This window comes from Telmatherina bonti (genome assembly GCF_933228915.1).
Source record: "Telmatherina bonti genome assembly, chromosome: 1".
Classification (NCBI taxonomy): domain Eukaryota; kingdom Metazoa; phylum Chordata; class Actinopteri; order Atheriniformes; family Telmatherinidae; genus Telmatherina; species Telmatherina bonti.
The window spans coordinates 47,807,664-47,825,232 of record NC_136619.1 but is presented as its reverse complement, the minus strand read 5'-3'; the positions used below and the strand labels follow the sequence as shown (position 1 = coordinate 47,825,232).

The 17,569-nt window shown below is 48.2% G+C and overlaps 2 protein-coding genes across 6 annotated transcripts in view; both read left to right on the top strand.

Moving 5' to 3' along the window:
• The window catches only part of lctla (lactase-like a), a gene marked incomplete at its 3' end in the record, with an annotated part of 12,224 nt that extends 4,272 nt beyond the window's left edge, over window positions 1–7,952 (top strand). Inside the window, exons 4-13 of the mRNA XM_079264848.1 lie at window positions 1,117–1,226; window positions 1,307–1,435; window positions 1,502–1,597; window positions 3,235–3,289; window positions 3,367–3,528; window positions 3,845–4,119; window positions 4,221–4,347; window positions 4,429–4,628; window positions 4,980–5,043; window positions 7,837–7,952. Of these exons, the coding sequence (XP_079120974.1) occupies window positions 1,117–1,226; window positions 1,307–1,435; window positions 1,502–1,597; window positions 3,235–3,289; window positions 3,367–3,528; window positions 3,845–4,119; window positions 4,221–4,347; window positions 4,429–4,628; window positions 4,980–5,043; window positions 7,837–7,952 (1,334 nt within the window). The remainder of the gene's footprint in view (window positions 1–1,116; window positions 1,227–1,306; window positions 1,436–1,501; window positions 1,598–3,234; window positions 3,290–3,366; window positions 3,529–3,844; window positions 4,120–4,220; window positions 4,348–4,428; window positions 4,629–4,979; window positions 5,044–7,836) is intronic.
• Window positions 7,953–9,496: 1,544 nt separating this feature from the next.
• Window positions 9,497–17,495, top strand: tipin (timeless interacting protein). 5 transcript variants are annotated; one of them, XM_079246217.1, is made up of 8 exons: window positions 9,497–9,544; window positions 10,626–10,798; window positions 10,897–10,987; window positions 15,393–15,468; window positions 15,551–15,673; window positions 15,744–15,828; window positions 15,906–16,076; window positions 17,082–17,495. In XM_079246217.1, exons 2-8 carry the CDS (start codon window positions 10,660–10,662, stop codon window positions 17,333–17,335), a joined length of 939 nt encoding a protein of 312 aa, XP_079102343.1. In that variant the 5' UTR covers window positions 9,497–9,544; window positions 10,626–10,659; the 3' UTR covers window positions 17,336–17,495. The 5 variants fall into 5 exon arrangements, with proteins under 5 accessions (XP_079102343.1, XP_079102345.1, XP_079102342.1 ...); XM_079246219.1 differs by having other exon boundaries at window positions 9,503–9,544; window positions 10,694–10,798; XM_079246216.1 differs by having other exon boundaries at window positions 9,512–9,544; window positions 10,606–10,798.
• The last annotated feature ends 74 nt before the right edge of the window (window positions 17,496–17,569 follow it).

The window sequence follows — 17,569 nt, the reverse complement described above, 5'->3', positions numbered from 1 at the left end:
GCGGGAGCCTCTCCCGTCCTAAAGCACTCCCAGGCGGCCAGTCTCAGTCGGCTCCGGCTGCAGGTCCATGTAGAATAACTGCAGTAGGTTGTGGAAGTTCACCTAAACATACTTTATACCATTGTCAGTGACAACTGGCTGCATTATTTTCCTATACATAGTTCGGCCAGTTAAACACTGTAATATCCCTCCGTTACGGGGCGTTACCATAGCAACGCGTTAACCAGCTGGTTCAGATCAGCCGTCTTTTAACAGGTGAATGAGAGAAACGCGCTGCAGCCTGACAGCTGTTGTTTGGTATAAAACGTACATCCAGGCCAACGTAAAATAGTTCCTATACTTCAGCAAATGTTGTAGAAAAGAAATACAGATGTGTTATAAAATGTTTCCTGTGTGGGACCATGATGGTAAAAGCGGATTAAACAACTCGTAACCGTGTGTTAGATGGTTATAACGCCCGACGCCGAGTCGAGAACACCACAACGCGCGGTGTTGTTTAATCCTTACTTATATTTATCCAGTTTACATCAGTTTTTGCACTTTGTCAAGAAAAAGCTTCATGTTTGTTGGTTTTCTAAAATATGTGGGATCATAAAGACATTTTTTTAAAAGTCACAGTTTAATGTAAAAAATAAATCATGTTGTTAAAGATAAAAGGATAATCATGTTCAATAATCAAGATCTCAATTTCAGTCAAAATAATCGTGATTATAATTTTTGCCATAATCGAGCAGCTCTAGTTCACTTACAAGTAAATCCTGGAGCGGTTCACGTACAGTGGAAATGGACCATCCAGTGATTTGTGCGAATACTTCTGTTCATCGAAAAATGTAAAATTCTGTACTTTCACATAAAGTTACATCAAACTGAACATATAAAGATCTGGTAACTGTGGGCCTATCAGTTTGACGTTTATTTATTAGCTAGTTGTTGTTTGTTAAATGTCATTTTACTACTTAACATGTTTTTGTAATTCAAAATAATAAAAAAATACTGAAAGTATCTACAAACGAAACATTATTCTGATTGTTAAGTATTATTATCATTATTAATTTCTTTATTTACATTTCCTTCAACTGGAAAGAGTGACTGAGAATGTTGCTGCTACTCTTGCAGACGAACATATCAACGAGAGAGGAATCAGATACTATGACGACCTGATCAATACGCTCCTGGAGAATCAGATCACACCCATCGTTACTCTGTACCACTGGGATTTACCGCAGGTTAGTGCAGCTGTTGCTATGCCAACCGGCAGCTTCCTGCAGATGCACCTGTAACACTGCTGTCCCTCCCCGCTCCACAGGTATTGCAGGATAAATATGGCGGCTGGCAAAACGTCAGCATGATCAGTTACTTCAACGACTTTGCTAACTTGTGCTTTGAACGATTTGGAAACAGAGTGAAGTACTGGATTACCTTCAACAACCCGTGGGTATGTCAGGTAGCAGAGACTCTCCCTGTGTGTCTGCAGCTGTAACGGCAGTCGCTGTGTTTTCAGTCCGTTGCTGTGGAGGGATATGAAACCGGAGAACATGCACCTGGTCTTAAGGCGAAGGGAACAGGAGCTTACAAAGCTGCTCACCACATCATCAAGGTGAGGCAGAGTAGCTTCTCTCCATACCAGCGTCATAACATCAATAATTTACTCTCACATCCTCTATGCACTTCATGTCGCTGTATTTCCAAAGCATTTTTATTTATGTTGCACTTTAAAAGACTGAAAAACGGTCAGAAATGTCACAAATCAGGGGGAAAATGGCTTTTATTGGGTCACAGCGGTGACAAATGGCCGAATTTAGCTTCTCTATCTGAGGTAACGCCAAGTTTAAATGTTTTTATTCACCTTTGGATTACACCTGGCTCAAAACTATTTAGCAGCTAATGCTAGGACTGCAGGCTCTAACATTAGCAGCTAATGCTAGGACTGCAGGCTCTAACATTAGCAGCTAATGCTAGGACTGCAGGCTCTAACATTAGCAGCTAATGCTAGGACTGCAGGCTCTAACATTAGCAGCTAATGCTAGGACTGCAGGCTCTAACATTAGCAGCTAATGCTAGGACTGCAGGCTCTAACATTAGCAGCTAATGCTAGGACTGCAGGCTCTAACATTAGCAGCTAATGCTAGGACTGCAGGCTCTAACATTAGCAGCTAATGCTAGGACTGCAGGCTCTAACATTAGCAGCTAATGCTAGGACTGCAGGCTCTAACATTAGCAGCTAATGCTAGGACTGCAGGCTCTAACATTAGCAGCTAATGCTAGGACTGCAGGCTCTAACATTAGCAGCTAATGCTAGGACTGCAGGCTCTCACACAGACTGTATATAAAAGATGGGCGGAGCCTCCGTGACGACACCCGTAACCATGTTTATTCCTGCTGTAACCATGTTTATTCCTGCTGTAACTGTTTATTTCTGCTGTAAACATGTTTATTTCTGCTGTAAACATGTTTATTCCTGCTGTAACTATGTTTATTCCTGCTGTAAACATGTTTATTTCTGCTGTAAACATGTTTATTTCTGCTGTAACTGTTTATTTCTGCTGTAAACATGTTTATTTCTGCTGTAAACATGTTTATTCCTGCTGTAACCATGTTTATTCCTGCTGTAAACATGTTTATTTCTGCTGTAAACATGTTTATTTCTGCTGTAAACATGTTTATTTCTGCTGTAACTATGTTTATTTCTGCTGTAACTATGTTTATTTCTGCTGTAACCATGTTTATTTCTGCTGTAAACATGTTTATTACTGCTGTAAACATGTTTATTCCTGCTGTAAACATGTTTATTACTGCTGTAAACATGTTTATTCCTGCTGTAAACATGTTTATTTCTGCTGTAAACATGTTTATTCCTGCTGTAAACATGTTTATTCCTGCTGTAAACATGTTTATTCCTGCTGTAAACATACGCTCTGTTTTGCAGCCCCTAGTGGATGAAGGGGGAACTTCAGGGTTATGCACTTCCACATCTGCTTCACTTTTAACTGCCGCAGGTTGCCGCTGTTCTCACATTAGCTGCTAACACTAACACCATGCTTAACAAACACAGAACTGTTTTAGGCTGTATAAATAACGTCACCATGGATGTACTCTAGAATAAATCCGATAATAAACTAGTTCATATAAACAGCCATCTTTTAAATATGGTATTTATTGTTGTTTTCTGCTCAGTTTTGTTGTTCATTCCATTTACTGACGTGTGAACGGAGGAAATGTGCATTCTCTACACAGGCACATGCTAAAGTCTGGCACACGTATGACATGAAGTGGAGAAGCAAACAAAAAGGTGAAGGAGAAAACTTGCTGCACACTTTTCAGTGAGTTGATATGGATAAATTCTCTCCAGCTTTCCCGTCGGTGCAGGTCTGGTTGGCATCTCGCTGACCGCTGACTGGGGAGAACCAGTGGACGTCTCCAACCACAGAGACATCGAAGCAGCAGAGAGATACATTCACTTCTACATGGGCTGGTTTGCTACGCCACTCTTTCACGGAGACTACCCCCAGGTCATGAAAGATTACATCGGTATGTCAGGGCTTCTTTATCGGGCAGATACTTCTACTGCTCTTTTCATGACAAACCAAACTCAGCAGTTCCAGGGTCACATGACCTGCTCTGACCAAAGTGGCAAACTGGTGCCGAGCACGAGTCCAGAAGCTTAAACCTGAAACCTCTGATGGTGGAGGGAGTATCTGCAGGAGGAAGATTGCTCAGCTTCAGATCATGCTTCCATTGGAAGTCATGGTGCATCATTACCTCATCACGAGTCATTTTACTGCCATCCTAAAATAATATTCAACATTTAATTTATTTTATTTTATTTTTCCATTTCCCCCTCCAGGCAGGAAGAGTGGCCAGCAGGGTCTGGGAGCTTCCCGGCTGCCCGTCTTCTCACCCCAGGAGAAGAGTTACATTAAAGGCACCTGCGACTTCCTGGGTCTCGGACATTTCACCACCCGCTACATCACCCAGAAGAACTACCCGTCAGGCCTCGGGGATAGCTACTTCGCAGACCGAGACCTGGCCGAGCTGGTGGACCCCAAATGGCCCGATCCCGGCTCTGAGTGGCTCTACTCGGTTCCCTGGGGCTTTCGCCGCTTGCTGAACTTTGTCAAGGTAGAGAAGCCCAAAACCCTCCCTGTTTCCACCCACAGCTGATCCATTCCATGAAAGGTGGAGCCTCCAGACATCTAACAGATGTGTGATCTCACCGACAGACGCAGTACGGAAACCCCATGATCTACGTGACAGAAAACGGCGTGTCAGAGAAGATGCTCTGCACCGACCTCTGCGACGACTGGAGGATGCAGTACTTTAAAGACTACATCAACGAAATGCTGAAAGGTGACGCGTCTGACTGTGTGGAACCTGGTGTTTGGAACAAGGCAGCTTGTTTGCGTGACATTGTCCCTGTTGAACCCACAGCCGTTAAAGACGGGGTCAATGTAAAGGGCTACACCGCCTGGTCCCTCCTGGACAGCTTCGAGTGGGATGAAGGCTACTCTGAGAGGTTCGGCCTCTACTTTGTGGACTTCAGGAACAAAAACAAACCGCGCTACCCAAAGGCGTCGGTCCAGTTCTATAAACGCATCATCAGCTCCAACGGCTTTCCCAATCAGAGAGAGGTGAGTCTATTGACGAGAAACCTGATCATTATCCGACTAGCTGGAGTTATCACTACCTTCACCTTTTTACCGCCGAAGGCTCCTTCCATCCTTCATATGCGGTCTATGACTCTGACGTTAGCAACTAAGGCCAAGCCGCGGGTGCCGCTATGTTCAATAAGGACCGATGCTTTAAAAACAGCAGGAAGTTACGTCTCTATGTATCCAGTGGGAAATGGATACATGGCAGTGCGTGTAAACGTGTAAAACCAGATAATTACAGTAATCTGATTACTCCCAGACATCCGGTCATGTCAGCAGGCTGAGAGGAGGACATGAGATGATTTCCATGTGGCCGTTTGGTCTTTCCAGGTGGAAAGTTGGAAGAGGAAAGCCACAGAAACCTGCTCCACCAGTAACCAGCTCCTCGCTGCAGGTCAGTACCACGAAACGCCACGGTTGGCTGCGAGAAGCCTGGCGGGACCAAACAAAGGAAAAGTCACTCTGAAGCTTGTGTTCTGCTACCTATCAGGGCTTTTCTTTGTTTTGCCCCTCCAGCTAGAAGAAAATCCCACTTGGCCAGTGCATGATGAAATTTAGGTGCATTATCTTCCTAATAAACGCCATGATAGACACAGCTGATCATCTGCTTTCTGCTGAAAGTCTCGGACTGATCAACATTCACTCCAATCTGTTTTTAGGAACATGAGACTCAACTTGTTTGTCAGGAAAGCAGCGTATATGATGGCATCTTCAACCCCAAGTCCATTACGATATGCAAACTGGAATGGGTCCTGAAAGGTGTTTACTTGCTTGTTGCGGTGAGCCAGTAAGAGTCTCTCCAGGACTTTCATGATGTGAGATGTCAGGGCAACTGGTCTGTAGTCACTTGGTTCAGCTGGTTGGGTTTTTTTAGGCACTGGAACAAGGCAGGAGGTTTTCCACAGCACTGGGACTCTATTTAGTCTCAGACTGGTGTTGAAAAGGTGCTGGAGAATCGGACATAGTTGTTCTGAGCAGGTCTTGAGAACTCTGGGACTGACACCATCTGGACCTGCAGCCTTGTTCTGGTTCAGTTTCTCAAGTTGCTTCTTAACCTGATTGCAGGAGACAAACAAGGTGGAGGTCTCAGGATGTCCTGATGTGGAGGGAGATGAAGCTGTGTTCTGGTCCATGACTGAGCTGCAGGGTGACAGATTGGAGGCGTGACAGGAAAGCAGTGGGCTTATGGAGGGTGTGTGGTCTGTTGGGCTGGAGGTAGGGGGTGAACTGAACCTGGTGAAGAATATGTTCAGCTCATTAGCTCTGTCCAGACCTCCATCAGGCTGGTCCCCCTTTAACTTGAAGCCGGTGATCTTCTTCATTCCAGACCACACATCCCTCAGGTTATTCTGCTGGAGCTGACTTTCTAACTTCTTCCTGTAGTCCTCCTTGCACTTCTTAGTTTGGGTTTTAAGTTGTTTTTGTGTTGCCCTCAATAACTCCCTGTCTCCATCCCTGAAGGCTTTCTTTTTGATGTTCAGCAGCTTTTTCAGGTCACTGGTGATCCAGGGTTTGTTATTGGGGAAGCACCTCACTGTTCTTGTTGGGACGATGCTGTCCACACAGAAGTTTATGTAATCTGTCACACACTCAGTCATGGCGTTGATGTCGTCTCCATGAGGTTCACAGAGGACGTTCCAGTCTGTAGCCTCAAAGCCTCCTCTAAGAGCATCTTCAGCTTCAGCAGACCAGATTTTGATAGTCTTTGTGATGACTGGTTGCTGCTGAACGATGGGCTTGTAGGTGGAGGTGAGAAGAACCAGATTATGGTCAGATCTTCCTAAAGGAGGCAGGGCAGAACAACTGTATCCATTATTCATATTTGCATAAAATAAGTCCAACATCTTATTTTCTCTGGTGGAGCAGCTGACAAACTGCTGGAATGTTGGTAGAGTTGCAGAGAGGGAGACGTTGTTGAAGTCTCCGGAGATCACCATGAATGAGTTTGGATGCTGTGTTTGTAGCCGAGCAACGACGGAGCTGATGACATCACAGGCTGTGTCTGGTGCGGTACCAGGTATTATATAAACCGCTACCAGAATAACACAGGTAAACTCTCTGGGTAAATAATATGGACGGAAGCTCACAGCTAACAGTTCCATGTCCCTTGTGCATATCTTCTCCTTGACAGTAACATGTCCAGGATGACACCAACGCTGGTTAACCAGCACTGCAATTCCACCACCCTTTAGCTTTCCGCTGTGTTGTCTACTGCGGTCTGCACGGACCGTTTTAAAGCCCGGTACAGACACATTACAGTCAGGGATGTGTTCATGCAGCCATGTCTCGGTGAAACACATAATACTGCACTCTCTGTATTCTTTCTGAGACCTTGTTAGCATCTCCAGCTCGTCCGTTTTGTTAGCTAGCGATCTCACATTACCCATGAGGACGGTCGGGAGAAATGGTTTAAATCTCTTTCTCCTCTGTCTCACTCCCGCTCTGCATCCTCTTCTCTTTCATTTCAACTCCATCAGGATTTGATGTGTTGTTTCGCTGATCATCCTGATTTGGGAGAGTTTAATCAGTTGATCCCAATTGTAAACAAGTCTTTCGTTGCCATGGAGACTCATCATAACAAGCCTTGTGTCAAGTAGTGGCGGTGAGGATGGTGAAGGTGTGGACCCAAACGCAGAGATGAGGGAATAGGGATGCAGATTTCAGTAGATTTATTTTAACCAAGGATCTCCGGGGACTACAACAAACAACAAAATGATTCAGCAACCAAGAACTTAAACTGAGGGGTATAAATACACCGGGGAACCAAACAACGAACAGGTGTACGGAATAAACTGAAACAAGACCAGGTGAACTCAATGAACAGGAAATCAATAAAGCTAAACAACGGAACCAAACAGGAAACACTACAAAATAAAACAGGAAACCTGAACTAAGGAAAAACACAAACCACATCATGCATCTTGAAAGAGCAAAAATATGCAAAAAAAATCTTCCTTGCAGCACACCCTCCGAACCGGCATGAAATCCTCAGAAAACATACCTAATTTGAGGTCATATCTACGCAAGAAGACTTTGTACTTTAAAAAAAAATTAAGATAGCACGTCAGAACTACTACAATCTGCTGCCAACTGACGGCGCAATCTAGAATGGAATTTGCGTGTGTGTGTGTATCTATGTGTGTGTATATTAGTGGAATATAAATCATTTTCCCCCTTCGTGCTGCAGATCCGTTGATAGGCCACATGGAGATGGTAACAGAGATCGTGGTTCCCACCGTGTGCACACTCTGCATCCTGCTCAGCGCAGTTTTCCTCATGTTCCTGCTGCGCAGACGTTTCTGACCAACATGGTGAGCACGGCGAGCAACCTGGAGCTGAGGAGCCTGAACGGGAAAGCCATGGAAGCTCCAACGTGTCCACAGCCTCTTGTTGCTTCACCAGGCTGTCAGTAAAGACTCAGAACCTGTTTCCACCCTGGAAGAATGAACTCGAGAATATACGAGTATTTCTTTAAGAGACTGCTCTTGTGTGGTTTTATGGTGTAGCTTTAAGTTTTAGTTTGAAGTTGGTGTATTGTCAGCAAGCCTGTAAAATGGTGACAGCAGAGTGATGAACATTCAGATAAACGCTGTAGACTCAGTTGATTAATAATAAATGGATTTCTAAGAGTTACATGATGACGGATTGTTTTTAAACAGGACCACCCACTTCCATCACCACATGAAGATGTTTCTGAAAGATCTAAAACATTGAACTAATGATGTGACTGAAGATTGTTTTTCCATTTTAAAGTACACATTGTGATAGTTTTTGTTACAACAAACCAGCTGGAGATCTTTAAATTCTTCCCAATGAAAAGATTTTTTAAATATGTTTTTCTGATACATGTTAACACATTTATAAATATGTCAGAGGATATCAGAGTAGAGCCACTGCTCCTCCGCATCAAGAGGAACCAGCTGAGGTGGCTCGGGCATCTGGTCAGGATGCCTCCTGGACCTCCCTGGTGAGGTGTTCCAGGCACGTCCCTCTGGGAGGAGACCCCGGGGAAGACCCAGGACACGCTGGAGGGATTATATCTCTCGGCTGGCCTGGGAACGCCTCGGGTTCCCCCCCTAAGAGTTGGTAAATGTGGCTGGGGAGAGGGAAGTCTGGGCTTCCCTGCTTAGGCTGCTGCCCCCGCGACCCGACGGTAGAAGATGGATTTAGTTTATTCACTTCAAGTTTTATTTCTGATGACAATAGGACTGATTTGTTTTAACTGTATCAAAATTAATTGACTTTAAATGATTATAAGTGTAAAATGCCTTTATTGTGAAGTGGTGCTGAAGAAATTAATCTGATTAATTTAACTGCCTTTTTAATTGTTTCATGTTTATGATAATTAGAAGTATTTATAATTTAAAAGTTCATTTAAAAGTGATTAAAATAGCATTTCATGGTAACGTAGAGCAATAAAGAAAAAGCTGAATGACATGTTAACGTTTACAGTGGCGTTAAGGGAATGCGTCGACTGAAGTAATTATATTACACAAACAAAACAGGTCAGAATTAAGGCTTCAAGATATTGATCAGGCAAAGAACTTGATTCATCTATTCAGCTAACTATGCTGTTTTCCCAAAGAAATGATTTTTCAAGGAGGATTTATTAAAATAAAACTTGGAAAAAAGTGGAATTAGAACTGTCATATTTAAACCTGTGTGTACGTTTTTTAAAGTCTATTTAATCTTGATACTTTATGAATATACAGACATAATTAGTACAGACAGATGGTAATTAAATGCTAGATTACAGGAACTTTATTGAAATGTTCCCGTCGCACAATACAATAAAGTTTTAATAGAAAAAAAAAAAAGGCGGGTCGGCGCGAACCGGAAGTTGTTGTGACGAGCTTCCGGCTGGGCAGACGGCAGTGAGTGCGTCAGATCAACAGGTTCGTTTTAAAGTTTGACTTTATTTTACTATTTATACATTAAATCAACTTCTTCTGCATCTATGTCTTCCGCGAGTTTCACCTTAAACAGAGTTTTTATTGTTTATTCACATTTAACAGGATAATTTAGCTGATTGCAGAGAAATGAATATAGTTTAGGATTCTGGTGTTAAAATGATTAAAAATCCCTAATTAACACATTCATTATGAATACATTCAATATTAAGACATTTATCTCTTCTTGCTAATATTTATCTCTTCTGCTCTTTACTGGACATGAAAATTAAAGTTGAAATGTTTGAAGGCGACAAGGTTCAGGGTCAGAGGGATTGGGTTAGCCAGACACAGTCCTCCTCCCAGTCCTCCCTCCTAGTCATTCTCGTCCACTAAAATTATCTCCTGCTGTCGCCATGTTTGTAGTTTTACTGCTGCTGCCGCCGCCGCCATGTTTGTAGTTTTACTGCTGCTGCCGACATGTTTGTAGTTTTACTGCTGCTGCCGACATGTTTGTAGTTTTACTGCTGATGCGACATGTTTGTAGTTTTACTGCTGCCATGTTTGTAGTTTTACTGCCGACATGTTTGTAGTTTTACTGCTGCTGCAGACATGTTTGTAGTTTTACTGCTGCCATGTTTGTAGTTTTACTGCCGACATGTTTGTAGTTTTACTGCTGCCATGTTTAGTTTTACTGCTGCCATGTTTGTAGTTTTACTGCTGCTGCAGACATGTTTGTAGTTTTACTGCTGCTGTCGACATGTTTGTAGTTTTACTGCTGCCATGTTTGTAGTTTTACTCCCGCAGCCGCCATGTTTGTAGTTTTACTGCTGCTGCCATGTTCGTAGTTTTACTGCTGCCATGTTTATAGTTTTACTGCTGCTGCAGACATGTTTGTAGTTTTACTTCTGCTGCCATGTTTTTAGTTTTGCTGGTAATCTAATCAATACTCTTTATTGATTGGAAGATAAAAGTCCAAGCAGATGAGGATGGTAAAATATGTAGAAATAATTGAAGGCAGAACTTGGCGCTGCCTGCTTGTGAATGGGCTGACTCCGTAACCATAGCGGCGTACATATGGATGAAGGTACAGGGCGGCGGCGAGGAAAACATCCACCTTTATGAGGCGTGTGACGCAGCTGATTGGTCCTCTAGCTGCCATGCTGGACCCGGAGGAAATGACCGACGACAAGGAAGCCTTTCCTCCTCTGCCTCCACCCGACTCCCCCCACCAGGAAGATGGAGGTCCTTTCCCAGACGGTGAGATGCCACCGTCTCTAACCAATCCACTGATGAGACATTCAGCATAACTCACTGCTAACCTATAAGCTCCGCCCACCTTGTTGGACTGTTTCCAGGGGAGGATGGAGAGGCGTCCAGGTTGGCAGACGTTCCTGCTGCCAAGAGGAAGTCTGTGAAGCGTCCGCAACCCAAACTGGACTCTCAGAGGTAATGCCAGCATTTTAATTCTTTACATTTTACATACTTTACATATTATATAATTACATGTTATATCGGGTGCAGTGTGAGCTGGGCGGCAGCAAGAGGCGGGGACCCTGGCGGTCCGATCCCCGGCTGCAGAAGCTGGCTCTAGGGACGTGGAACGTCACCTCTCTGGTGGGGAAGGAGCCTGAGCTTGTGCGCGAGTTTGAGCGGTTCCGACTAGATATAGTTGGACTCACCTCGACGCATGGCTTGGGCTCTGGAACCAGAACCCTCGAGAGGGGCTGGACCTTCTTCCACTCTGGAGTTGCTCATGGTGAGAGGCGCCGAGCAGGTGTGGGCATTCTCATCAGCCCCCAGCTTGGTGCCTGCACGTTGGGGTTTACCCCGGTGGATGAAAAGGTAGTTTCCCTCCGCCTCCGGGTGGGGGGACGGGTCCTGACTGTTGTCTGTGCTTATGCACCGAACAGCAGTTCAGAGTACCCACCCTTTCTGGAGTCCTTGGAGGAAGTGCTGGAGGGTGCTCCTTCTGGGGACTCCATTGTTCTGCTGGGGGACTTCAATGCTCACGTGGGCAATGACAGTGAGACCTGGAGGGGAGTGATTGGGAGGCATGGTCCCCCCCCTCTGAACCCAAATGGTGTTTTGTTATTGGACTTCTGTGCTCGTCATGGATTGTCTATAACGAACACCATGTTCCAGCATAAGAGTGTCCATATGAACACCTGGCATCAGGATTCCCTGGGCCGCAGTTCCATGATCGATTTTGTAGTCGTATCGTCAGACCTGCGGCCACATGCCTTGGACACTCGGGTGAAGAGGGGGGCGGAGCTTCAACTGATCACCACCTGGTGGTGAGTTGGCTCAGATGGTGGGGGAGGAAGCCGGTCAGATCTGGCAGGCCCAAACGTGTTGTGAGGGTCTGCTGGGAACGTCTGGCTGAGTCCCCCGTCAGAGCGAGCTTCAACTCCCACCTTCAGCAGAGCTTCAACCATGTCCCGAGTGAGGCGGGGGACATTGAGTCCGAATGGGCTGTGTTCCGTGCCTCTATTGCTGAGGCGGCCAGCCGGAGCTGTGGCTGTAAGGTCGTTGGTGCCTGTCGTGGCGGTAATCCCAGGACTCGTTGGTGGACACCAGCAGTGAGGGATGCCGTCAAGCTGAAGAAGGAGTCCTATCGGGCCTTCTTGGCCTGTGGGACTCTGGAGGCAGCTGATGGGTACCGACAGCTTAAGGTTCTGGATGCTGTGGGGCTGTCCTGGTTGACACGCCTCTGCAGCATCGCGTGGACATCGGGGGCAGTACCGTTGGACTGGCAGACTGAGGTGGTGGTCCCCCTTTTTAAGAAGGGGGACCGGAGGGTGTGTTCCAATTACAGGGGAATCACACTCCTCAGCCTCCCTGGTAAGGTCTACTCAGGGCTCCTGGAGAGGAGGGTCCGCCGGATAGTCGAATCCCGGATTGAGGAGGAGCAGTGTGGTTTTCGTCCTGGTCGCGGAACAGTGGACCAGCTCGATACCCTCTTTGGGGTCCTGGAGGGGGCATGGGAGTTTGCCCAACCAGTCTACGTGTGTTTTGTGGACCTGGAGAAGGCATTCGACCGTGTCCCCTGGGGGCTGCTGTGGGGGGTACTCCGGGAGTATGGAGTACCGGCCCCCCTTGTATGGGCTGTCCGGTCTCTGTACAACAGGTGTCAGAGCTTGGTCCGCATTGCGGATTCGTTTCCAGTGAGGGTTGGACTCCGCCAAGGCTGCCCTTTATCACCGATTCTGTTCATAACTTATATGGACAGAATTTCTAGGTGCAGCCGAGGTGTTGAGGGGATCCAGCTTGGTGGGAAGGGAGTAAACAAAAAAAAAACCACACAAAAAAAAGCCTGTACCACTTCATGCAAGGACCTGCATCCAACTGGAGAGTCCACAAGGACCTTCCTACGATGTCCTCTACTGTTTGATTTTGTGTTTGTGTTGTTCTCACTCATATGTAAGTTGCTTTGGATAAAAGCGTCTGCTCAATGACTGTAGAATGGAATAGAATGCTATAATATGTAATGATATAACATGTAATTATAGTCTCGTCTTCATGCCACTTATCCGGGGTCGGGTCGTGGGGGCAGCAGCCTAAGCAGGGAAGCCCAGACTTCCCTCTCCCCAGCCACATTTGCCAACTCTGCGGGGGGGATCCCGAGGCGTTCCCAGGCCAGCTGAGAGATATAATCCCTCCAGTGTGTCCTGGGTCTTCCCCAGGGTCTCCTCCCAGAGGGACGTGCCTGGAACACCTCACCAGGGAGGTCCAGGAGGCATCCTGACCAGATGCCCGAGCCACCTCAACTGGTTCCTCTCGATGTGGAGGAGCAGCGGCTCTACTCTGATCTCCTCCCGGATGACCGAGCTCCTCACCCTATCTCTAAGGGAGAGCCCGGCCACCCTGCGGAGGAAACTCATTTCAGCCGCCTGTATACGAGATCTCCTTCTTTCGGTCACGACCCACAGCTCATGACCATAGGTGAGGGTAGGAACGTAGATCGACTGGTAAATCGAGAGCTTCGCCTTCTGGCTCAGCTCCTTCTTCACCACGACAGACCGGCGCAGAGTCCGCATTACTGCAGACACCGCACCGATCCGTCTGTCCATCTCGCGCTCCATCCTTCCCTCACTCGTGAACAAGACCCCGAGATATTTAAACTCCTCCACTTGAGGCAGGACCTGACTCCCGACCCGGAGAGGGCAATCCACCCTATTCCGGCTGAGGACCATGGTCTCAGATTTGGAGGTGCTGATTCTCATCCCAACCGCTTCACAGTCGGCCACGAATCGCTCAAGTGAGAGGTGGAGATCACGACCAGATGAAGCCAACAGGACCACGTCATCCGCAAAAAGCAGGGACCCAATCCTGAGGCCACCAAGTCGGATCCCCTCAATACCTCGGCTGCACCTAGAAATTCTGTCCATATAAGTTATGAACAGAATCGGTGATAAAGGGCAGCCTTGGCGGAGTCCAACCCTCACCGGAAACTAATCCGACTTACTACCGGCAATGCGGACCAAGCTCTGACACCTGTCGTACAGGGACCAGACAAAGGGGTCCGGTACCCCATACTCTCGGACCAGAATCGCCTCAAAGCCGTCCGGAAGTCTTTCTCCATGGCCTCACCAAACTCCTCCCATGCCCGAGTTTTTGCCTCGGCAACAGCCGAAGCCGCATGCCGCTTAGCCTGTCGGTACCCATCAGCTGCCTCCAGAGTCCCACAGGCCAAGAAGGCCCGATAGGACTCCTTCTTCAGCTTGACAGCATCCCTCACTGCTGGTGTCCACCAACGAGTCCTGGGATTACCGCCACGACAGGCACCAACGACCTTACAGCCACAGCTCCGGCCGGCCGCCTCAGCAATAGAGGCACGGAACTCGGGACATGGTTGAAGCTCTGCTGAAGGTGGGAGTTGAAGCTCACTCTGATGGGGGACTCAGCCAGACGTTCCCAGCAGACCCTCACAACACGTTTGGGCCTGCCAGATCTGACCGGCTTCCTCCCCCACCACCTGAGCCAACTCACCACCAGGTGGTGATCAGTTGAAGCTCCGCCCCCCTCTTCACCCGAGTGTCCAAGGCATGTGGCCGCAGGTCCGACGATACGACTACAAAATCCATCATGGAACTGCAGCCCAGGGAGTCCTGATGCCAGGTGTACATATGGACACTCTTATGTTGGAACATGGTGTTCGTTATGGACAATCCATGACGAGCACAGAAGTCCAATAACAAAACACCATTTGGGTTCAGAGGGGGGGGGACCATGCCTCCCAATCACTCCCCTCCAGGTCTCACTGTCATTGCCCACGTGAGCATTGAAGTCCCCCAGCAGAACAATGGAGTCCCCAGAAGGAGCACCCTCCAGCACTCCCTCCAAGGACTCCAGAAAGGGTGGGTACTCTGAACTGCTGTTCGGTGCATAAGCACAGACAACAGTCAGGACCCGTCCCCCCACCCGGAGGCGGAGGGAAACTACCCTTTCATCCACCGGGGTAAACCCCAACGTGCAGGCACCAAGCTGGGGGCTGATGAGAATGCCCACACCTGCTCGGCGCCTCCCACCATGAGCAACTCCAGAGTGGAAGAAGGTCCAGCCCCTCTCGAGGGTTCTGGTTCCAGAGCCCAAGCCATGCGTCGAGGTGAGTCCAACTATATCTAGTCGGAACCGCTCAAACTCGCGCACAAGCTCAGGCTCCTTCCCCACCAGAGAGGTGACGTTCCACGTCCCTAGAGCCAGCTTCTGCAGCCGGGGATCGGACCGCCAGGGTCCCCGCCCCTTGCTGCCGCCCAGCTCACATTGCACCCGACCCCTACGGCTCCTCCCGCAGATGGTGAGGAAGTCTCCAGGAAGTCGTCTCTTCACACATACCACTGCTTCCTTCCAGGCTGACTTCAGACAGAGGACTTCCTGCTCTGCGTTCGCTGTTCCATAACGTCTGTTTTAAAGGCAGAGGACACGAGGTAGGAGCTGCTGCAGATCGGTGGGACGAACCTCCGTTGGAGCAGTGGTTTAGAGACTAATTTGCTGTTATGTCTGTGTCAGGCGGAAGACCTGCAGCTGCTCATGCAGAAGATGGAGAACTGGGCCCACCGCTTGTTCCCCAAGCTGCAATTTGAAGAATTTATTGAAAAGGTGGAAAAGCTGGGCAGTAAGAAGGAAGTGCAGGTGAGTGGAAGCCGCGTTGCATCGAGTGTTCCAGTGGTATCTTTCTGACCGAACGCTGCTCTCTGTGCAGACCTGCCTGAAGCGGATCCGGCTGGACATGCCGCTGGCGCACGGCGACTTCATGGACCGAGACGGCGACTTCATGGACCGAGACGGTGAGACATGGAAACGGGTTCGTTACGTAGAACGAATCTGATGCAGCAGTGGGTAACCTGCGGCGTGCAACTTTCAGGAGAACAGGAAGTGCTGCAGGAATCCAGGGATCCTGACCCGTTCAGCAGAGAAGGCGGCGTGGACGGGCCCGTCCAGTCCACCCCAGTTCTGACCGAGGAGCAGCGCCGACGCATGGAGCTGAACAGAGAGCGAGCTCTGGAGAGGAGGCTCGCCCGGCGGCGGCAAGCAGGTACCACCACATCTTCCCGTCCCACTAGGACGCAATGCGGCTCCACAGGCGACACGGAAGTCCTGCAGGTTTCTGTGTATACCTGCTCCAACACACCCACCTTTCATTGAATGGATCCAACAACCAATAAAGTTCTGCACGGTGACTGATTAGTTTGAGTCAGGTGTGTTGAAGCAGGAACACACGGAAAACCTGCAGGATTGTGGCCCTGGTGGAGCGGAGCGGGACACTCCTGGTCTCCATGTTAAATTTCTGTAGTTTCATGTCTGAAAACTGCTCTACTAGGTCATCCTAGTCCAACAGATGTTCCTCCAGTAGGTAACGTTGCTCAGAGACATGTTCCTCTGGGTGAAGTGGTTCCTCGTCCTGATAGTAGTCTATACATTCTGTAATCATGAACAATAAGAAATATAGTTAGACCCCTCAGTTTACTGTAAATCTGTAAAAATGTTCCGACCCAAATTAAGTTTTAATTTCTTAGATTTCCTAATCTTCTTCTCCCGGCTCCCCTCCTCCCCCTCCAGCAGCGCTGATAGCCACACCCTGCATATAAACAGCGTGTTAGGATGAAAATACAAAGTAGTGAAGAAGAAAAAGCCTCAGATCACGCAAGGAGCAGAACCAGAGGGGGAGGGGCCAAGACAAGGTGTGGGGTCAATGTAGAGGAAGGAGACAAGCCAGGGGAGGCCAAGACAGGGGGGAGCCGAGACGGGGGGGGGGAGCCGAGACGGGGGGGAGCATAGACGGGGGAGGAGCCAAGGCGGGGGTTTGGAGCAGAGGCGGGGGGAGGAGCCAAGGCGGGGGAGGGGAGCAGAGACGGGGGGAGGAGCCAAGGCGGGGGAGGGGAGCAGAGGCGGGGGGAGGAGCCAAGGCAGGGCTTGGAGCAGAGACAGGGGAGGAGCCAAGGCAAGAGGAGGAGCTAAGGCAGGGCACCAGCTCCTCATTACCTACCCCAGCTTTAAGTCCACAAAATAATCCATCAGATTTTTATTTTACATCCTCCAGAATCTCAGACCATCGACCCATCAGACGGAGACGAACCCACATCTGTTCCTGCTGAAAATGTTCTGCATTCACCTGACAAGGTAGAAGACCTGGACACGTCCATCAGCGCGGAGCAGAATCCAAGCCAGCCCCCTACTGCCCACTCAGAGCTTCCACCCGCCCGTTTCGAGACCCCACCCCCCCACTCCAAGGCCACACACCCCCACTCTAGCACCCCATCCCACCACTCCGAGGCCCCACCCGCCCAGGTTTGACCCCTAGTTTCTGTCATCAGTTCATTGCTTTATGGTTTTAGCCAACCACCTTCCATCACGTTTATGGAACAGCAACGTGAACTGCAAACTCGCTAATTAAACTGAAAATTGTTTGTTTTTGTTTGTTTTAATGTAAAAGCATCAAACGAAAATAAAATTTCTCTACTCCAACCACCTTTATGTCTGTTTTCCACATCATGAGCGTCCTTGGTGCTGGAAAAACCCATGAAACGT